The 17346-nt window shown below is 34.7% G+C and overlaps 3 protein-coding genes across 7 annotated transcripts; 1 reads left to right on the forward strand and 2 right to left on the reverse strand.

Annotated features, from left to right (window-relative positions):
* The first annotated feature begins 125 nt into the window (after positions 1 to 125).
* Positions 126 to 8769, forward strand: LOC116340819 (ATP-dependent helicase brm). Of its 4 annotated transcripts, none has more exons than XM_031767516.1 (11): positions 126 to 295; positions 732 to 871; positions 945 to 981; positions 1061 to 1195; positions 1298 to 1371; positions 3701 to 3801; positions 3935 to 4239; positions 4406 to 6713; positions 6789 to 7516; positions 7596 to 8082; positions 8177 to 8769. In XM_031767516.1, exons 2-11 carry the CDS (start codon positions 767 to 769, stop codon positions 8400 to 8402), a joined length of 4506 nt encoding a protein of 1501 aa, XP_031623376.1. In that variant the 5' UTR covers positions 126 to 295; positions 732 to 766; the 3' UTR covers positions 8403 to 8769. The 4 variants fall into 4 exon arrangements, with proteins under 4 accessions (XP_031623376.1, XP_031623384.1, XP_031623401.1 ...); XM_031767524.1 differs by having other exon boundaries at positions 8180 to 8769; XM_031767541.1 differs by having other exon boundaries at positions 7614 to 8082; positions 8180 to 8769.
* Positions 1443 to 3277, reverse strand: LOC116340843 (inositol monophosphatase 1-like). Its single transcript, XM_031767554.1, has 4 exons — positions 3111 to 3277; positions 2216 to 2507; positions 1794 to 2153; positions 1443 to 1705 (listed from the first exon to the last, which is right to left on the reverse strand). The coding sequence occupies exons 2-4, from the start codon at positions 2449 to 2451 to the stop codon at positions 1453 to 1455; spliced, it is 849 nt and encodes a 282-aa protein (XP_031623414.1). The 5' UTR covers positions 2452 to 2507; positions 3111 to 3277; the 3' UTR covers positions 1443 to 1452.
* Positions 8770 to 14997: 6228 nt separating the features above from the next.
* LOC116346394 (protein kinase C-binding protein 1-like) lies at positions 14998 to 17309 on the reverse strand. Of its 2 annotated transcripts, XM_031776432.1 has the most exons (9): positions 17299 to 17309; positions 16955 to 17206; positions 16485 to 16660; positions 16346 to 16409; positions 16108 to 16279; positions 15959 to 16044; positions 15800 to 15897; positions 15540 to 15732; positions 14998 to 15464 (listed from the first exon to the last, which is right to left on the reverse strand). In XM_031776432.1, exons 2-9 carry the CDS (start codon positions 17201 to 17203, stop codon positions 15051 to 15053), a joined length of 1452 nt encoding a protein of 483 aa, XP_031632292.1. In that variant the 5' UTR covers positions 17204 to 17206; positions 17299 to 17309; the 3' UTR covers positions 14998 to 15050. The 2 variants fall into 2 exon arrangements, with proteins under 2 accessions (XP_031632292.1, XP_031632282.1); XM_031776422.1 differs by lacking the exon at positions 17299 to 17309 and having other exon boundaries at positions 16955 to 17285.
* Positions 17310 to 17346: the final 37 nt, after the last annotated feature.

The following is a 17346-nucleotide window of genomic DNA, read 5'->3' on the forward strand; positions in this document are numbered from 1 at the left end:
ACAGAAATTTCATTTGATGAAAAAAAATGTAATTCATAATAAAAATCGATTCGAGCAAACATTCGTGTAAACGACGCATAACGGTCGCCATCTTTAATAGATGTAGAGAGCGCTTGAAGCCGCACAAAAAAAAAATACAAAAAGCGACATTCGTCGACTCGGTAATGGCATCATTGTAGCAATTGTGTTGTTGTGAATAATTTTTTTTTTCGTTTGATTAAAGACATTTTCATCGAAACAAATTTTATACGAGAAATCCAAAGACAGCGAATCAAATAAATTGTGGAAATTTTGTGTAAGTTTGTTTTTAAAATGTGTAATTGAAATGAAGCGAATGATGATGTTCAGATAGTGCGACAAAAATAGAGTCTGTAATGCCATACATACAAAAAAGCTAAAAGAGAGAAAACAACAAGCAAACGATTCTTCGGAACAAGAAAAAAAAAGTTCAAACCCAGCCATTTTGTTGTGTTGCGTTCAAATAAATTATATAAAAAGTGTATTTTCTTTAAGATTCATTTAATTCCATGTCGTTTGGACCTTTTCAATTTTGTGACAATTTAATTTTCGTTTACTAAACTGACTCATTTCGTTTGGTTTTGTTCACATATAACAAACGCAATATGTCATCGCCATTTCAATGAAATGAACAACTCAAAATAGACATAGCATTCAATCAAAGTATTTAATTGGCATTTTTTGGTTTAATGTGGGCATTATTTTCATTTTAGAAATTTGAGAGTATCTTGGGTATATCAATATCAATATGGGGCCACCGGCACAAAGTCCAGCTCCATCGCAATCACCACACAGTCCATATCCACCAAATCCCACTCCGCCAGCACAACAAGCACCATCACAACAACAGCAGGTAATGCAAACATTTGCGCTTGGTTTTTTTTTTAATTTTCGTTAATATGAATGATTTTGTTGTTTGGATATAGGTACAGCAGCAACCACATCAACCACCACGACCGCACGGTATGATATTTTTACGCATAGATGTATTTCATTGATTGTTATTCAAGTGGGTTAATTTGTGTGTTTATTTTAATTACAGTTCCAGCCCAACAAGGTCATATAATGCAACAGATGCCAATGAATGCACCGCCGCATCATTTACAACAAAATGGGCCATCGCCCTTGGGTTCGGCACCGAATCATATGCAACATCATCCGCCAATGGGTCCTCATGGTAAATATCATTCGAATCACATTAAAATTAAACAATTTTTAAATGAATCGATATTTAATTAAGATGATGGAAATTAATGAGCTGCATTTTGAACAATTTTAGTACCACCACACGCAGGAATGCAAATGCAACCAATGCCCCCGATGGGCTATCAAGGGCATCAAATGCCACCAAATGTAAGTGAAACCAGCATATTGTTATTTGTAAGAAAAGAAAGGGAGAGAAAGAGAGAGAAAAGCACATTATCATTATTAAAATCACAATCCAAGAGCTTCTTTATTCAATTTGATCAATGCATCGCACAGCTCTTTGGTTGCGCCACAAATTAATTTTGGATCGTTAAGATCAATGGGCGATCCATCAGGTTTACAACAATATCCGCCCGCTTCACGGATCAATAAAACAGCGGCTGCAATATCCCAAGCGAATAGCTCACTGATTTGATAGCCATCCAATGTGCCTCTTGCCACAAATGTTAGCGAAATGCAGCACGAGCCAAATGATCGAAATCTGTGTATTTAGCGAGAAAGAAAAAAATTATATGATTAAATCTCCCAACTGGCTTTTTTCCCGCTTTATAAAGATTTCAGAATTTTACCCTTGTGCTGCTGATGCAAATGAGACCACTTGTTTTATATTTCGTTCACGATGTTTTTGTACGCGTATAAATGAGACTTCATGGCCGAGAGTGGCATCTTCAATTTTTTCCACTTTATTACAATGAATTTGTTTGCCATTCAAAAAGGCACCGTTTCCAAGGCGTGCCGAATAAAAATCATTCAAAATTGGATTATAGACAATTCCAATGCAAATCTCTTTCTTCCATACAAATGCAACCGAAATGGCAACAAATGGAATGTGACGAATAAAATTGTTGGTGCCATCAATCGGATCGATGATCCATGTTGGATTTTCGGTCAATGCGCTATTCGTTGCTTCCGATTCTTCAGCGATGAATCTGCAATTTAACGGTTGAAAGTTAAAAATTTAAATAAAACAAATGATGAAAGTATCACTTACTTGTGATCCGGATACTTGGTTTTGATAGCACCAATTAAAAAGGCTTCGGTCTTTTTGTCATAGTCGGTAACCATATCCCATTTGGCGACCTTTTCAACAATGCCCAAATCATCGTTTGACTTTGAGTACCCTTCTTTCACCAGTTCACCGGCATCTTTTACCAATGCTTTGGCAAATTCAAAACACTCGTCAATCAACTGATTTTCCGCATCACCAAATGTCACCACTGATGTCATTTCCTTTGTTGTGGATTTTGTGTACACACCGCAAATCGCTTCTTTCCGTCTGTCGACTGCGAAAGAAAATGGAATCTGTATAAATAACACGCTCTACCATTCAGGGAAACGGCGACGTTTTCAATACATAGGCAAGCGCAATCGTATTTTATAATATGAAGAAATAAAGGCGTGTTCAAGTGTTTACTTCGATATGTATACATTTGACAGTTGAATGTGCAGAGCAGTCTTTTCTTTTGGCATTCAATACGTCGTTCAAAACACATAAATGAGGTTACCGAATCTGATGTTAGGCAACGATAAGTGTCAATGATGTATGTGTGCGTGATAATTTTATATATGAACGGTATACACATGCATGCATTCAAGTATTCAACAATTCAACAATTATTATTCGAATTAAACGAATTATTTAAAGAAAACAATTTAGTTTGCATGAATTGACAATTCTATCATTCGAAATCGATTGAATTATTTGATAAATGAGCTATTTATTAAATTTCTTTCAATTAAAAAAATGTCTATAGATATTCGAGTGAAGAGTATCCATTGCACACTTTACGTTATCTCTGAATAAATTTAATTCAAAAAGACCTTTGGAACCAATTGATTTTTAAATGATTTTTTCTTCGAATGGGAATATTTTCTTAATTACTTACAATTTTATCTCAAAATGAATCTTTAGATCAAATGAAACTTTAATTCAAAAGTGTACTACTAATGATGCAACTAAACTGGAAAGTAATTATTCACAAATGAGCTCTTTCTTTTGATTGAGCATTAATTTAAACTGATTTTACATACATGCAATGCAATACCCTTACTGAAGCTATAGAAATATATTTTTTTGTATGAAGCTGTTTATCTTCTCCTATCAAACAGCTATCGCACTAGGTTAAATATCTTTGAACACACTTGACATTTTTTTCACCAAATTTGTTGCTATTTGCAGACACAAAACTTATCAGCGTGAAGAGATTTTTTCTTTAGAAAAATGATGAAATAAAATTTATAAAAAATTTCTTCTAATCGCAAAATGTATTTGATGAATTCTTTTATGCGCAATGTTGCATATTTGCATCTCAATGACGTTACATTGTCTTTGATATTGATCAAATTGAAAAATTAATTTGACGAATCAAAATTTGTATAATTTGACGTATATTACGACTACTTTAGTCGTTTTAATGAATAAAAATAAATTGCGACACGTTTGATGAATTTTTAATCGAGTCATTTTATAATTTAGGGACCCCCACTAGGACCATCACAACCGGGTCAAGAAAATCTGAATGCATTGCAACGAGCCATTGATTCGATGGAGGAAAAAGGTCTTCAAGAGGACCCAAGGTGAGTTCGTGTAGAATTTAATTCCATTCAAGTTTTTTGTGGTCCAGTAAAATTTCGTTGATATTGTAGAAAAAAATCGAATTTTCCTCCATAAAAATCGACTAACAATTTATTTTAAATCGGCTTTGTTTAGATATTCTCAATTGCTAGCACTTCGTGCAACATCAAAACAACAACACCTGAACCAAAATCAGATGTCATTGCTACGTTGTCAAATAATGGCGTATCGTTTATTGGCCCGAAATCAACCGTTGTCCAAACAGATTCAAGCCGGATTAAGTGGATCACCATGCTATGATATGAATGCTAGTGCGGGCAATACAAGACGGTCACCACCACATTGCTCAACTCCGCCAGCAAGCCCGTATCAACAACCGCCATCTGGTCCAATGCAAAATCAGCAACCATCGTCGCTGCCACCACACCAACAACCACCAGGTAAAGGAACAATTTTGAATTTAATTCGATTATTATAATTATTCAAAGATGTTTTTCTCTGTAAAATATATTCTTCGTTTTGGAGAAATAAAAAAAAGAACGCCAACATATTTTTCATTTTATTTTTAATAATAAATACATTTAATTTTTCTTCAATACATTAAAGCTGCAACAGGGGGAGAACGAAATGCAAACGAACCCCGTACTGATGCAAGAAATGATCGATCTGAGAAACCACAACCAGCTCCAATCAGTGTGAAGCAACGTTTTACAACTGTTGCCAAGCCCATTGGAATCGATCCAATAACCATTTTACAGGAGCGTGAAAATCGTATGGCATCACGAATTGCATTGCGTATGGAGGAACTAACTAATTTACCAGCAAATATGCCGGAAGATTTACGACTTAAAGCACAGATTGAGTTACGTGCATTGCGAGTATTAAATTTCCAACGTCAATTGCGTAGCGAAATTGTTCAGTGTGGCCGACGAGATACGACACTTGAAACAGCCATTAATATCAAATCATACAAGAGAACGAAACGTCAGGGATTGCGTGAGGCGAGAGCCACTGAAAAATTGGAAAAACAACAAAAACTCGAAGCCGAACGTAAGCGTCGTCAAAAGCATCAAGAATTTTTGGCGGCCGTCTTACAACATTACAAAGATTTCAAGGAGTATCATCGCAATAATCAAGCACGTTTGGTGCGTGTTAATAAAGCCGTTATGAATTATCATGCGAATGCGGAACGTGAACAAAAGAAAGAACAAGAACGTATTGAAAAGGAGCGTATGCGCCGTTTGATGGCCGAAGATGAAGAGGGTTATCGTAAGCTTATCGATCAAAAGAAAGACAAACGGTTGGCATTCTTGTTGTCACAGACCGATGAATACATTTGCAATTTAACGCAGATGGTTAAACAGCACAAAGATGATCAACAAAAGAAAAAAGAGGAAGATATTCGCCGAAAGAGAAAATATAAGAAAGATATGCTACAGAGCGGCAACTTCTCCGAAATCGATGAAATTTCGGCTGATGATTTGCGTGTGACCGTTGTAAATCCAACAACTGGTCAACGCTACTCTGGTGACGATGGACCATTGTTGCGTGACTTGCAACGCTGGTTAGATGCTCATCCAGGTTTTGAATGGGTTGATACGGACACCGAAGATTCAGATAATGAAGAAGAAATCAAAAAAGAAGATACCACTGCCGACGAAGAAAATGACAAAGAAAAGGCAGAAGAACTTCTCAAAAAACCAAAAGTCGAAGACGATGAATATAAAACTGAAGAGCAAACATACTACAGCATTGCTCACACTGTTCATGAGAAAGTTACAAAACAAGCCAAAATTATGGTTAATGGTACTCTAAAAGAGTATCAAGTGAAAGGTTTGGAATGGCTTGTATCACTTTACAACAATAATTTGAATGGCATTTTAGCTGATGAAATGGGTTTGGGTAAAACTATTCAAACCATTTCATTGGTCACATATTTAATGGAAGAGAAAAAAGTAAATGGCCCATTCTTGGTCATCGTACCGTTGTCAACACTATCCAATTGGGTATTGGAATTCGAAAAGTGGGCACCATCCGTTGTGGTCGTTTCGTACAAAGGTTCACCGGCTGGTCGTCGTCACATTCAAAATCAAATGCGCGCCACCAAATTTAACGTTTTGCTAACAACGTATGAATACGTTATCAAGGATAAATCGGTATTGGCGAAATTATCATGGAAATACATGATCATTGACGAAGGTCATCGTATGAAAAATCATCATTGTAAATTGACACAAGTACTCAATACGCATTACAATGCACCGTTCCGTCTATTGCTAACTGGAACACCATTGCAAAATAAGCTGCCCGAATTGTGGGCATTGTTGAACTTCTTGTTGCCATCGATTTTCAAGAGTTGCTCCACCTTCGAGCAATGGTTCAATGCACCGTTCGCAACAACTGGTGAAAAGGTCGAATTAAATGAGGAAGAAACCATTTTGATTATTCGTCGTTTGCATAAAGTTTTGCGGCCATTCTTGTTGCGTCGTCTCAAGAAAGAAGTCGAATCTCAGTTGCCCGACAAAGTTGAATACATCATCAAATGTGAGATGTCATCGTTGCAAAAGGTTCTTTATCGTCATATGCAAAGTAAAGGTGTTTTACTTACCGATGGATCTGAGAAGGGTAGCAAAGGAAAGGGCGGTGCGAAAGCACTCATGAACACAATCGTTCAATTGCGTAAATTGTGTAATCATCCGTTCATGTTTCAACACATCGAAGAGAAGTATTGCGATCATATTGGCGGCCATGGTACGGTTACTGGAGACGATTTGTATCGTGTATCCGGTAAATTTGAATTACTTGATCGAGTTTTACCAAAACTCAAAGCAACCAACCATCGCGTTTTGCTCTTCTGTCAAATGACACAGTGCATGACCATTATTGAAGATTATTTGGGCATGAGACAATTTACGTAAGTTGATATTTCCTTCTTTTATGTTCAGTTTTATTTGAATTATTCACAATAACAAAATTATTCTTCTTGTAGATACCTTCGTTTGGATGGTACAACAAAATCCGAAGATCGTGGTGATTTGTTGAAAAAATTCAATTCCAAAGAATCCGAGTATTTCTTGTTCTTGCTGTCGACACGTGCCGGTGGTTTGGGTTTGAATTTACAAGCGGCTGACACCGTCATTATATTCGATTCGGATTGGAATCCGCATCAAGATTTACAGGCACAGGATCGTGCCCATCGTATCGGCCAACGGAATGAAGTGCGTGTATTGCGTTTGATGACCGTTAATTCGGTAGAAGAGCGTATTTTGGCTGCGGCCCGTTACAAATTAAATATGGACGAAAAGGTTATTCAGGCCGGTATGTTCGATCAAAAATCAACGGGAAGCGAACGTCAGCAATTCCTGCAAAGTATTTTGCATCAAGATGAAGGCGATGAAGAGGAAGAAAATGAAGTGCCCGATGATGAAATGATCAATTTGATGATTTCACGTTCTGATGAAGAATTGGAATTGTTCAAGAAAATGGATATCGAACGTAAAGAGCATGATGGTGACAAAACACGTTTGATCAGCGAAGACGAATTGCCCGATTGGTTGGTGAAAGAGGATGATGAAGTCGATCGATGGAATTATGAAGAAGATAGCATTCTGGGCCGTGGATCACGTCAACGTAAAGAAGTTGATTACACTGACAGTTTAACTGAAAAGGAATGGTTGAAGGCAATTGATGGTGAAAATGACTTTGAAGATTCGAATGGTAAGTTTGAATTCGAAATAAATGGAATTAAAACCGATTTTTATTTTCTTCAGAAAATAAAATGTATATTTAAATGTAGTTTTGTCAATTTTTATAGGTGAAGATGATCGCGATAAACGAAAGAAGAACAAAAAGCGAAAGAGTCGTCGCGGCGAATCGGACGATTCGGATGGTGATTTACCATTGAAACGTAGAAAGGTGCAGGTAGATCCAAAGATCAAAAAGCAAATGACTAAAGTGATGAAAGAAGTCATTCGATTTGCCGACGATACTGGACGCGTATTGAGTGATCCATTTATGAAATTGCCATCGCGCCAAAAATTACCTGATTACTACGAAATTATTAAGAAACCAGTAGATATTAAGAAGATATTGCAACGCATTGAAGACGGTAAATACTATGATTTCACCGAACTGGAGAAGGACTTTGTGCAACTCTGTCAAAATGCACAGATTTATAATGAGGAAACATCACTCATCTACGAAGACAGTATTCAATTGCAGTCGGTGTTTTTCAATGCAAAACAAAATTTATTCGCTTCATTGGCGGCGGCTGCTGAAGAAAGGTAAATGGGAAATTCCACTGAATTATACAAATGGTATTTTGACATTTTCAAAATCATTTTGTTTTTTTTTTTTTTTTTTTTTTGTAAATTGAAGCAGATCCGGTGATAATGGTGGCGCGGGCGATTCTGATGAAAATGATGATGATGAATCTGATGACGGATCAAATCCATCACAATCCAAATCGAAACCAGGCACATCATCTAGTTCATCAAACAATACGAATAGCAGTAATGCGGCTAGAAAACAGGCACCAACACGTAGAAAACGCACACAAAAGAAGTACGCTATTTCCGACGACGATGACGATGATTTAGAATAAGCTTAGAACCTAATTTCATATCTCACATAATTTGCTTGAGTTTACTGATTCGCGCCTTAAGCATAGTAGCATGGATCGATCATGATTGGCACTTCGTGGCCATCTTGTTTCAAAGTAAAAGTTTTTATTTTTCATTGTAATCTATTTAACTAAAAAAACACAATCTAGACCCCAATCAAATTTCAATCCTAAAAGTATGATGACAAAAAACAGAAAACAGCAAAAAAAAAACTCTATTTAAGATACAAAGTAAATTTTATGTGTGTGTAATTTGTATTTTCACTCTTCAAAGAAACTTGTGTCAGTGCAATTTTGCACATACTTTTAGATGACATAGACTATTAATAAAGATACTTAATAGCAAATATAGATTGCGTTTGATTTTATATTCATTTCGAAGTTATGATTTTTTCTTGAAGCAAGCATTAATATAGTAAAAATAGCCAATCGCGTGTTTTTTCGAACCAATACAGGTGAAAAACTACGTAAAAATGCTAACATTTTCTTCATTTAATTCTTAAACACTCAAAAATATGTATTGGGAGGTTTTTTGGCACGAGAAAACCGAATCCGAGGTTAGTTTTGAGATACAATCAATTTTTGTCATAGTTTCCTTGAAAAAATCACAAAAAAATTGAATTTTTTTATGGGAGCCATGCCTGTATGCTACCTTAATGACGTGAAACTTTGCACAGACTATTTTTTCTACATAAAAATAACATTCTGAAAGTTTGAAGAGATTCCAATCAAAATTAGGGCTGAAAAACGAATTCAATTTTTGGCTCAAAAACGAATATTTTGTATGGGAGGTACTCTTAATTTTGGTTGAAATTTCTCCAAACCCTCCGAATGTTATTTTTTTGTGAAAAAAATAACCTGTACAAAGTTTCACGCCATTAATGTAGCATACAGACATGGCTCCCATACAAAAATCCAAATTTTTTGTGACTTTAGTTATGAAAAGTTTTTCAAAAATAATTTTTATGGCAAAATTAATGTCAGACATATTTTTATAGCGCTTTGTTAGAAAATAGAATACTTTTAAATAAATCATTGCGGCGAAAAAGTAGCTCTTATTTTTCTCCAAATAATACTGCAACATAAAGTTTTTTATGAATAATAGTGTGAAAAAAACTTCATGTTGCAGTATTATTTGGAGATTACACGGTTTATTTGTTGTAATACAACAAATAAACTATTCATAAAAAACTTTATGTTGCAGTATTATTTGGAGAAAAATAAGAGCTACTGTTTCGCCGCAACGATTCAAATGTCATACAATTGAGTTCATCATAATAGTGTGAAAAATCTTTTGCGAGTACTTCTGCTATTAAATTAAAGAATTTTTCGATGCCGAATATATATCTTAAAAAAATAGGCATCTACCACCGTGCGGAAAAGTTCGTCTTACTCCTGTAAGACTCTTTATTTGTTTATAAAAAAAAAGTCAAAATCGAACCACTCTAATGAACAATCCACCATTTCATCATTCAAGAACATAGGATAAGTTAGCAATGATAAAAATTGCTCATATGTTTTAAAAGCCATAAATGTAACCTGTCAATATCCAATTCGAACACTTTATCTTCAATATCTTATCGTTACCAGATTACATGTAAATGCATTTATCATACTGGGTGCGACCATTTCATTTAATCACTTTTCGCGCATTACAAACTCGGAACTACAAACTCGGAATTTATTTCAAGTTTGAATTTGGTTTTTTAAACTCACATTTTTCGTATTTTCCATTGAAATCATATGGCAAGTAAATTGAAAAATAGTTTTGTGGCTGAATCAATTGCAAAAATGTATTTGAATTCGGATGTGGCCGATGTAAACTTCCTATTGAATGATGAAAAAGTGCCCGCCCATAAAAACATATTAGCAACGTCCAGCTCAGTATTTCATACGATATTTTTTGGTTCAACAAAAGGCAAAGATGTTGTTGAGATTCGTGATTCATCCGCCAGTGCATTTAAAGAATTTCTTCAGTTTTTTTATTTGAACGAAGTGACACTAACAATGGAAAATATTGAGGAAGTTACCCGTTTGGCGGATATATACGATGTGTTGGATTATTTGAATGTATGTGCTGCATTCCTTGAATATCAATTAAGTGAAGATAATATGTTTTGGGGATATCAGCTGGCAATCTCACTTGGCAATGACAAACTGAAATCATTTTGCGAAACGCAAATTAGCATTTGGCCATTGGAAATGTTTAAATCAAAACCGTTTCTTTATTGTAATAAAAATACGCTCAAACACATTTTGGCTTTAGATTCGTTGAATTGCAATGAAATTGACATTTTCAAAGCTTGTATAAATTGGGCGAAATCGGGGTGCATACGAAATGGCTTCGACGAAAACAAACCAGAAAATTTAAAATCTCAATTGGGTGATTGCTTTGCATTGATTCGATTCGGTGTAATACCTATGGACGAGTTTGCAACATATATTTCGAATAAATGTTATAAGGATTTGTTCACTCGCGATGAGTTGGCAGACATTTTATTTATGCGAACAATTAAGGAATTTAAATCAATGAAATTCAACCAAAAACCACGATCAAATGTTTGGTGGAAACTAAAAACAAAATTGATTTGCGACCGTGAAATGCAATGCTACAGACGTGAAAAATTGATACAAAACAAAGAGTCCACATGGTTTACATCGAGTGTTCGGGTTCTATTGGGTGAAATTCAATGCGTATCAATTGATCTTTATCACAACACAATCAATTGCATCGTTAATATTTCGGAAGTTAATTATCAAACAAGAACTTTGATGAAAACGTTGCTCGTACAGTACGCAACGATAGAGAGGGAGTCGACAAAGGTAGTATTGGCGTATCCCATCATAATCGAAGCGGGAAAAATGTACGAAATTTGTTTTGATTTCAAACGAAATGCCGATTCCAGCAGATGCAGATCAGCAATAAATGCTCAGGTCAAAGTAGATGAAGAATTGACAGTGACATTTCACGAAAATCCTATCTCTAACGATGATACCAGTTTAGTTTTGAAATTGTACTTCAGCAAATTTTAGAAATTGAACATTTCTTTTCAATATAAATATTGTACGATTTGTCACGTAATGTTTGTCCTTTAGGTGATAAGGCATTGTCACATTACATCTGAGTACTACGACAAAAATAATTAGCGCACTGCTATGTGTGTTATAAGATCGAACCATGGTAAAATGGAAATAATTTTGAATAAGAAATATTTGGCCTATTTTTAGTTACTTTTGTAATCAGGTAAATTGGCTGTGTACTCATAATCTTGCTACATAATTTTCTTTTTCTCGAAATTTATAGTTTCAATTAAGTGTAGGTAAGTGTACAACATTTTGTTTCGAAGTGTACCTGGAATTTTTTTTCAAAAAATCGACCCCTTTTTTCGGGGGTCCTCATCATTTTGCCCGGGGTAGAGATTTTCTAAATCCAACATTTTATGTAACGTATTATGGTCTTAAATTTCTTTTATGTAACGTACATCAATATTATGCCTTTAATTTGTCACTTTCTACTGATATGGTCAATTGGTCATGCTCTCACCTCCTACACTTAATTGAAACAATAAAGTTTGAAAAAAAAATTCTGTAGTAAAATTACGAGTACACAGCCGGTAAATTTATTAGAACGATTAATGATGAATTTTGTTGTTATTTTACGTTCTATCGAATTTTATTTGAACGTTATGAATAAAATATGTTGAAACACTAAGTTCTATGCGTTTTTATGATGTGTATCAAAGAGCCGATATCGATCATTTTTCTTTATCTATTAAGAACCATCGGCATGTCCTATTCTCGACTCTAAAATGAACATCGATCACATGGAAAAGTAGGATTACTTGTACGCCAAACAAACATTTTCAATTCATTTCAACTTAACAATTTTTTCCATTCAAATAATATTAATGGGGAGGGGATAATAGCTTCGAAATGCGCTTCACTTTAGAAGAATCTTCTGAACAAATAAAAGTGAACAACTTATAAATTAAACAATAAACATATTAACATGCACTAGCTTTAGCAAGATTTTCCAAAAGGTTCTAATGTATTTACTGAAATGATCTGCGAATCATGTATACACACAGCGGTTGCTACAGCTGATTCTCATCATTTCTGTCATTGGATACGTGTGTGTAAGATAGTTGATTTTATTCACTTCAACTGATACAACGCTTTGAGAATAAGTATGTCATGTATGATTGAAGACGCAAAGGAAAACAAAAACATAACACAGAAATAAGCGAATGAATGAAAGAGATGACAAGAAGATATCGCGAATCCACATGCTATGAATGTCAATTAGACAATAATTCCATTTAATGCTATAAAGTATTGTGTCACTTTGTTCGATAGGTTCAAAAGTCTTTTCGTTTAACTTGGAATTCAGTTTCATTTTCATTCAGGATGTCAAGTAATTTAAAAAATACATTTGTCGCACAGTCCATTTCAAAATTGTACCTTAATTTTGAATTAAATGATGTGAATTTTGTGTTTAAAGATCAAAATATTCCAGCGCATAAATATCTATTGGCAATTGCAAGTCCAGTGTTTAATGCAATGTTTTTTGGGCCCGTTAAAGAGAAAACGGACGATGTTAAAATTGTTGATGCTACTGCCGATGCATTTACCGAATTTCTTCAATTTTTTTATCTGAGTGAAGTGACACTAACGATGGAAAATATCGCAGAGGTGGCACGGTTGGCAGATAAATACGACATGATCGATTGTATGAATATGTGCGCCGAATTTCTTGAGCAACAATTAACCGAAATCGATATGTTCTGGGGCTACCAGCTGGCCATAACACTTGGCAATGAAAAATTACAAAAATTTTGCGAGAAACAAATTAGTGTTCGGCCGTTGGACGTGTTTGCGTCGGAAACATTTTTACGTTGTGATCAAAGTGTCTTGAAGAACATGTTGCTAATTGATTCATTACAATGCACTGAAAATGATATATTCAAAGCTTCTATAAATTGGGCGAAAAATACTTGCATTAAAAATGAACTTGATGAAAATGATGCGGACAATCTGAAAACCGAATTGGGCGAATGCTTTTATTTGATTCGATTCGGCGCAATGCAAACCGAAGAATTTGCCAAACACATTTCAAATCCAATGTACAAAGATCTGTTTACTCGAGATGAATTGGCCGATATTTTGTGCGCAACAACTGTTGCCGAATTCAAATCCGATATATTTAGTCAAAAGCAACGAACAAATATATGGAACACAGTAAATAAGTTGGCATGTGACCGTGAACAACGATCAGAATATGGAGATTGGGGTGAATTTCCCATAAAAAACATTGAATCGACGTGGTTCTCAACAAATATTCAAGCTCTTCTCGGTGAATTCTATTTTGTACCAATCAAAGACTATTACAATACGGGAGTATCGTTCGACTTCAGCGTTAGCATTCTTGAAATAAATATTGATACGTGGACAATAACAAAAGAATTATACGCCGGAACAGTCACAGCCAACAATGAGTCGATCCGATTTTTATTGCCATGGCCAATTCTCATTAATCCAAAGAAATTGTACGAAATTCGATTTGAACATCATTCAAGCCGCAATGATTGCTTCCATACATCAACATGGCAAACTCTGGTTAAAGTCGATGACGAACTAACTGTTACTTTCCACCACAATCCATCTGATGATGGTAGCATTGAACACAGCGGTTTAGTGTCGAAACTATTTTTAAGTAGAATTTAAGAACTTATCAATTTAGTTTTAGTATAATTACACTACACATTTTGAACGGACCCAGTGGAAATCGATAGAAAAAGACAAAATTGCAACAAAAATGTCAAAAAGCTTTGTGGCCAGGCGTAAAATCGGTAAAGATCCGTTTAGGGTGGCAAATTACACTCTTTTTCTGGCAATCAATTTTACAAATAAATATTAAATAAAATGTTTGAATTGATTTGAGTGTTTTGTCTTAATGGGCTTATTTTGCGTGCAGATAAAATGGAATTGACGAATATAATTCGGAAAATTAGAAGAAGAAAAAAACAGTATGTTTCTATTTGATTCGATTTGGTGCAATGACAATTGAAGAATCTTGTATGAAGAATTATTTACCAGAGATGAATTGGTACATATTTTGTACAGAGGAATGGGTAAATTTGAACCGAATTCGTTTAGCGATGTTTATCGATCAAAGTCTTATTTCAATGGAACAACAAACAAATGTTGATTTGCTCGGAAGGAACATCAATCGGAAAATCGACGTATCAAATACAAAATCCAGAATCGGTTTGGTTTTCAACAAATGTTTCAGTTGCATTGGACGAAATTAATATGTTTTTCACTTCAAAATAGCAATACGGATTTTACAGAGAACGTGCGATGCCAAGTCATTTGATGTAAGTGGCCAAAAATATCTGTACATGTGCGGTGAGATTTTCAGGCGACTTTGATATTAAAATTCCATTGAAGCGTCCACTTATTATTAATCCAAAAAAAAAAAATGTATGTTCTAAACAACGAAATTTTTATTAAGATTTTATTCAAAAATTTGGATGGAAAAACATTTTTATCTTAACTACTATATTTCATTCATGGTGTGTGTTTTTCTATCATAAAGTATTCATATTTTTGATTGAAAACAAATTGATTTTAATCCGTTAACGCTTTTATTAGGTCCAATTCGGCCTTCAGCGATTGATTTTCCTTCATAATAATGACATTCTTTTCCTTTTCCGAATGATATTCGGATTTCAAGGCATGCAAGTATGTTGCCAATTTCCGGTGCATCTGACGCAATGCATCTATTTTGCGTATTAATGTGGAGTTTGATTCGGAATCGTTGTCGTCATCAAAATTAATAGAAATATTGTTTGGAACCATGTCGATATTGTTGCTTTCGTCTGATATGTTGCATTGTATTCGTAGTTCTGGATTTCGAAAACCTGGTATCATTTCATCAAGATGCAATCTATCCAATTTCGATGGAATTGGTTTTGTGAATTTCGGCGCAAATTCAAACTTGCCAAATTTTTGCTCGATATTTTTAATATAGCATGCGGTTTCCTGTGCAAAACAAAAAATAAGCAACACATGACGTACGTATATAAAATATATATTCAAATCAATCCATTCACTGACCTTAACGGCTTCTTGTATATCCGCTTTATATTGACTTGTACAATACACATTCGGATCCTCCTTTGAGTAGAGATAGCAATCGTTATGCGAAACACGTGCTGTGTTGTGCTCTTTGAAAAAGTGCACTTCCAGCCGATTATTGGAGATTTTCATCAATTTCGCAGGCCAATACGGATATGCTTCAAATCTTACCCTGACACATAAAATTGTTTTTAATGTTATGAAAATTTTACATCATAATCATATGTTTTCTTACTTACCATAAAATAAGATGAGGCTGTGAACAAACTGCTGTAAAGGCACGAGCTTCCGTAAAGCCGGCAATGTAACAGTCACCGCATAGCGTGTAATGATGAACCTGTCATTTAATCGATTCGTTGAATTTGTATCAAACAATAGATGACAAAAGTGACTTTTACCTCTTCCATGCAATTGTTGTATAATTTCTTTGCGTTTTCGATCGCTTTGGCCACTTCTTTTTTTGCAAATTCCAACTTATTTTCACCTTAAAACAATATTGAAATTTTAAATGTATTCGAATGATTTTCAAATCGATTGATTTTCTTACATTTCTTCAGAATGTGACAATTGTGCACCAACAATTGGAAATCAAAAACCAACTCGTACGTTTTCGAATACAATCCATCTGTGGCCTTTTTCACAATGTCATCGAGTGTCAATGGTTTTTTGATCAGCTTGTTCTTGATATAACCTTTTGGCATGCTGAATTTGTCAATCTGCTAGAAACAAATGATAAAGGCACATACATTTCGAATAATCAATGGAATGAAAAAAATGATGTATACTTTGCGAATAATCCTTTCAATCGCATATTTAAGCACTTCGACGAAATCATTGTCATTCAGAGTCCTGCAATGAAAGTTAATTTTTTTTATCTCATTTTGCAAGCATTTTGAAGTGAATCATTGATTCAAAGTGACCTACGTTTTAACTGGCATTTCAGCCGAACGACATTCTGGACACACCCAATCGACTTTATTTCGGTTTAGATCTGGCATACAATGTTTGTGATATGTCAAAATACATTTGGAGCATTTGATTTCACGGTCGCTTTCCTTATGGCATTTCCAACAAAATTCATCCCAATTATCCTGAGAAATCTGTGTCAAACACAGTTTTACACATATATTTAATCCAGACAATATATTTAGCTGCCGTCATCTGGATATTTCAGCTCATCTGGATGCCGTCAGCAGATGATGCGAAGTGAAAACAATAGAAGTGATTGTTATAGTAATACCAGTATATAACAAGCTTATATACCTATAACAATCACTTCTATTGTTTTCACTTTGTATCATCTGCTGACGATATCCAGATGAGCTTTAATATCCAGATGACGACTGCTAAATATATTGTCTGATTTAAAAATATTTACGTCGATTGAATTTTACCTTTGTGCCATTCCCTTGATGTGTTGCCAAATCGTTGTCATCTGAATCTGATGTCATAATTAACCGTTTGTACTTTGTCTTGTTATGGGATTTTCGTTTTGCCAATGGTAAATCGTCCACCTCGTCGTCACAGTTTGTATCTGAATCTGAAGTCATAATTATACGTTTGTACATTGTCGTTTTATCGGTTTTTCTATTCGACAATGGTGAATCAATCTCGTTGTCCAAATTGCGTTTTTGTGAAGCCATTTTCTTCATTGAAAAACATATATTCGCTGTGAATATCAAAAATATTTCTTGTGCTATTCAAAATGGCGCAATATTTTATCAAAGTATATACAAACCGATCGTCCAAATTAGCAACAGTTTTAATACTAACAACAAATACCGAC

The sequence above is a fragment of the Contarinia nasturtii genome, unplaced genomic scaffold (assembly GCF_009176525.2).
Source record: "Contarinia nasturtii isolate CC-2019 unplaced genomic scaffold, AAFC_CNas_1.1 Cnas_scaffold_129, whole genome shotgun sequence".
Classification (NCBI taxonomy): Eukaryota; Metazoa; Arthropoda; class Insecta; order Diptera; family Cecidomyiidae; genus Contarinia; species Contarinia nasturtii.